Genomic DNA, 5,284 nt, shown 5'->3' with positions numbered 1-5,284 from the left:
AAATTTATCATTTTATGTTTACGCAATCTTTTGATTTTGAGGCTTACGCCTCAAAACACCTTGAGGCTTACGTCTCGCCTCACGAATGAAAAATGCCTTAATACCTGAATACGCAATTTTAAACATTGACTGTGATCGAGCCCAATCAGGTTTGAATCAGCTCGATCCAAAAATATATGTCAACAGGCTTATCATAAAAAAGGAGGCAACCATGAATAGCATTAAGGTCCTCTCTTTAATTTGCCGCATACTTGAGGAAGGCACATTTGTAAGCTTTAGGATCAAGTTTGTACCTATTAGGTTCATGATTATGTACAAAAGCATTACACCCAGAGGAAAACATGAAGTTGTACATGTGTTTGAAAAGAGTTTAAAAAACAATCAATTGGAGTCTTGAATTGAATCAAATACGCGGGTGGACGGTTAATAAAGTATTTGGTATTGAGAATTGCATCCCCCCAATAATAGTTTGGAGTATTAATGGTGAACATAATAGATTTAGCCACCTTTAATAGATATTTTTGTGCAACTATATCATTTTGTTGAGTGTTGTGGCCATAACTTTGATACACAATATTGGACTGATAAAGATAACTACCAATAGTATTGCTAAAATATTCCTTACCAATATCAAAGTGAAGTATTTAGATTATTGTTGAATATTGGGTTTAATCATCTCAAGTAAGTAAAGGTCTGTTTAACATTTGATTTATCTTTCAATAAGAATAGCCAACACATGCAGGCATGATCATCAACAAACATGATAAACCACCTTTTATCAAGATTAATTCACACAATTGAACAAAAGTTTCAAGATTAAGGTATGCTATATTGACTTTCTCTATGCGGTGCCATAAACCAAGTAAAAGGATCCAATGCATTCATCCATAGAATAAATTAATCAAGATATTGCCGAAGTATTATTGTTATCCCATGACTGAAATGAAACATCACTTCAAATTGAAGAATAGTACTATTTAGTTCTCTAAAATTCCCTCTTCCTCAAATTATCTTTGGACCGAACGGTTTGTCAAAAGAAGTTCTGCCCCTTTAGTTTGTAGTAAGTAATTTGCAATGGTAAGTGCTCCAAGGAAACTCTTGGGATGAAGTTGTAGTTAGGTAAGGTGGAGGAAGGAAATAGCTTCTATCATTATTTGATAGACTCGGATAGAGCTCTCTTGGATTTGCCAGCCTTCACTTAGATCGAAACTAGCTCTAATACCATGAAAGAAGAGGAGAAATAGAAACAAATAGAGGAACAGAATTTTGGATTTCTCTGTTGTGTTTATTTGACCCAAAAAATGGCAATATTTATAAGGGATTAGAAGGATAAAATATAGTAAGAAATAAAATACTATGGCTGCAGTACACATAAAAGCAAGACAAAGTTCCCTACTAAATTAATCCTAAACCTACCAGCAACAAGAACCAGATATAGCGTGGGATGATTCAAACAAAATAGTTAGCAACTCTATACCCTAAATATATCCTACAACACCAAAAAGAGAAAGGACAGCCATAAACAAAAGAGAGATTAAAAATGACAATAAAATTATAGATACAAGCGCTGAAGAATTTCATGAAATAAAAATAGTTCCACATTTCTTACTTAAATCTATGTCAAAAAGCCTCTTAAGACCAGGCCTCTGAACTTTTAGAATAACATTCTCTCCATTATGTAGGATGGCTTGATGGACCTGCACACATATATGCAAACTCTATAATCAAGCCCGCAAAAAGAAACACAAAAACTATAAAACCCCTAGAGCGATTAGAAAATATTAAGCCTAAACTATTATTTTAAACTTGATACAATAAATTACGCAAAAGAAATTTTACTTGAAATAATGAATAATAATAACATCATAACTATTTTGAGCGGATTGTGAGATTGTAAGATTTTGCATCGAGATAAAAATTTGAACAAATTCGAATAAACTATTAAACTACATGCTAGATATATTTATTCTTTAATGGAAGAATACAAAATTTAAATTAATGTATATATATATAGTCTTTGTAATCCTTACAGTGGAAATAAGCTATAGCACAAAATTAGGTGAATTAGTTTTATGTTTGGAGGTTTAATGAGTGACCTACTATGTTGACCTCCGTACCGAAGGCAAAAAAAAATCTCAAAATCTTTTGTACCTATCCGAAGTCATCGCCCGCACGTCGAAAGAAGATGGTTGCACGTCGCTCGCATGTCTTCGGCATTCCTCCCACGTTCGTCGTCCTGCCTCGCTCGTCGTTAAATACCCGAAGGAACAAGGCCCTGGGGCTCTCGTTTTCTTCTCTCTCCTGTCCGCTCTCTCTCGTCGATGTTCGACTCCACTCGTTTGACAACTTCCCCTTCCTGTGGATCGGAAGTTACAACATTCAGATCGAAAGTTACGACTGGAGCTCGCTCGCGTGAAGGTAACTTTCTCCCATTCGTGGACTTCGTCGGCCCCTTCGTGGCTGTCGTTCGACTCCGCTCCTTCCACGCCTTTCCCTTTGTGGGCTCCGAAAATTCGGCCCCGGCCTCCTCGCCGCGCAACTTGATTTGTTTTTGTGCTTTTTGCTTTGGCGAGGGAGTTTTAACGGAATAAGTTCCGGGGTAAATTTTGGAAGGAAGATGGGTTTGTAAATAAGACACTACCCAGAGATTTCGCCCTCATTTGCGAGGACTTTATGATCTGAGTTCTGGTTTCCTATAAGCGCAAGCCCCTATAGTTAATTACCCCTCCCGATAACGAGAGAGAAATTTCGATTAAGGCTAGTCGTCAATCAAATACGTATAGAATACATGGTATCTGGCATATAGTAGCAGCAATGGGTTTGGATTTGGAATTTGTGTTGAAAGATTTGATATTTAAAATATGAAATTTCACCACCTAGCATTTAAAGCGGATGGTGGGGGATGGATGATGGGCCCGATCAAGATCCCATGAATCCGTCGTCCCGGGCCATCGTGGTCTCTGGTCTACTTAATCAGAGGTAGTCGACCCAACCTGACAGCAGGATCCTTGTCGGCAGTCATGGGTTGCTTCATCCAAGGGAACCTTGGAGACCTGAGTTGAATGTTTGTCTAAGGGGACAAATTTGAATCCACCTTAGCTAACAGAGGGCTTTGTGCTCTATCAATCATATCCTATTGATTCATATCTCAAGGATATTGGCTCTGGCCATAACCGGTATTTCATGGTTTTATTTGGCGGCAAAATCACTCGGTTCAGAGGGCCCCGGGTCGTCATAACCGTTTATCCTGCGGTGCCATTTGGCGGCAAACCGCCGGTTAGAGGACACGTATCATGTCCTTACTGGCAGGAGATTGTTTGAGAATGGATCCTAGTGATATTTTCGACTAGGCATTTAGCTCTTTGTGAGCTGAAGTAAAATTCGATTTGTCCACCCTGGCAAACTGTTGCGGAGGGTGGATGAATTTTGCTTTAAGCAATTGATAGTTTATTTCAATTTTCAATATTTTAGATTATAGGATTTGTGGAAGTTTGGACTTTGAGTAGATTTTTGGGATTTTGGAATTTGAAAAATGCCCAAAATTAACTCCTCCGATTGAGATTTACATTCAACGCGGCCATCATCGTGGTGTTTTGGGGTCATTTCTATTTGTTGATTGAACCTTGTCGACTCGGCCAAGCTGTCGACCGAGGATTGGGTTTTTGTAGGCTTTGTGCCTTTGCTTGTGAATTTTCTTGATTATAGGCCTTGAAGGCCTAATATGAATGTATAAGATAAATATTTCGTTCGATTTCGTGACCATATATTTAGCCGATGGTTCGAACCCTATCTACTCCTTTTTATCTTCTTAGGAGGATCGGATTCAAATTCAGTAACCCGCGCAGCATCTCTAGACGTCACGTGTGTACCAATAACACGTTCGTCGGGACCCATACGGGTGTTTGATTGTATACCCCTTTAGTGTACCTATGTGTATACAATTTATAGTGCACGTGCAAGGGTACTTTGAAGTATTGTAGTTGCCTTATGTCCGCTTGCATAGAAGTTGCAGATCCGGTGGTGTGGAGTTGTAGTTGTGGACGCATTTTGTCTGCTTGCATAGAAATTACGGATCCGGTGGCGTTGCGTTGTAGATTGTATACGCCTTCTGTCTGCTTACATAAGTGTTGCAGATCCGGTGGCATTGATTGTCTTGATATTGACTCCCCTTTCTCAATCACCGGGGAGGGACTTCTTTGGACTTTAAAGTCCACTGCTTTGCAAAGAATACATTTTGAGATCATCGGTGTAGGAGACTTGTCATTTCTGGTGCTTGTAGGTACCAGAGTTGTTTTCTTCCTGAATATAGGAACAAGAATGAATTTTGGAACACCGAGAAGTTTAGTTCGAATTTGCTCAAACATCTCTTCCATTCTGCCAGAAGATGTTCTTCTTCGTACATCGGGTTGCCCTTGTACCTGAAATGCTTGAAGATCTTGATCACCAATGTCGTAGGTGGTATCAATACTTGTGCCCACATTGGTTCGTTGTACCTACGATATACCCACTGTTGCTATCCACAAGCGATTTGTATATATTTGCAGGGACTCGTCGTATCCACTACGAGCTCCAAGGAGTATTCGTAGGAGAGTCCTTTACATCTGCATCACATCCACCTTTCAACAATCTCAGGTGGGGGATGTCTATGCTTGTGCCTACAGTGGTTCGTTGTACCAACGACATATCCACTGTTGTTATCCACAAGTAGGTTGTATTCATTTGCAAGGACTCGTTGTAGCCACTATGAGCTCCTGGAATCGTTCGTAGGAGACCCATTATTACCTACATCATGCCCACCTGTCACCAATCTCAGGTGGTTGATGGTTGAATTTGTTTGTAGAGGATAGATCTTTGATTGCTGGTCTCCAGTATTGCCATCTCAATAAACAGGCATTCATAGAGATTGTTGTAGGAGTTCGTGCATCGAGGTCTAGTAACGTACTTTGAGTCACTATTGACCATACGAATGTTCTTGTTTGAACTCCCTTACACAGGATTCAAGCCTTGTCATTGTATGTGTTTGGATCCAAGTTCAATTTCATTCAGACTTGAGTTTCAAACTCAGTATGGGTCTTCAACATTCATTCAAGTCTTATACTGCCATATTGAATTCATCCGGATTTGAATCTACTGTTTGCAAACCCAAACTTTACTTGGCGTCGTGTAGTTCAAGCTCAAATGCGCAAATTCTTGTTGTCCACATCTTGTTCTAGTTTTGAGTTCAGAGTATAAGTACAAGTCTTTGGTTCAGTTTAACATCATTTGATTAGACTTGATTTAGTGT

At 39.3% G+C, this 5,284-nt stretch overlaps 1 protein-coding gene across 7 annotated transcripts in view; it reads right to left on the bottom strand.

The window, feature by feature from the left end:
- Positions 1–5,284, bottom strand: part of LOC110101269 (protein ACTIVITY OF BC1 COMPLEX KINASE 7, chloroplastic) — a 67,215-nt gene that overhangs the window by 50,124 nt on the left and 11,807 nt on the right. For all 7 annotated transcript variants that reach the window (XM_028699203.1, XM_020829099.2, XM_020829097.2 and 4 more), the window contains one exon: positions 1,610–1,697. In XM_028699203.1, the coding sequence (XP_028555036.1) occupies positions 1,610–1,697 (88 nt within the window). The remainder of the gene's footprint in view (positions 1–1,609; positions 1,698–5,284) is intronic.

The sequence above is a fragment of the Dendrobium catenatum genome, unplaced genomic scaffold (genome assembly GCF_001605985.2).
Source record: "Dendrobium catenatum unplaced genomic scaffold, ASM160598v2 fragScaff_scaffold_1220, whole genome shotgun sequence".
NCBI classification, from domain to species: Eukaryota; Viridiplantae; Streptophyta; class Magnoliopsida; order Asparagales; family Orchidaceae; genus Dendrobium; species Dendrobium catenatum.
This window is presented reverse-complemented; position numbering and strand designations above follow the sequence as displayed.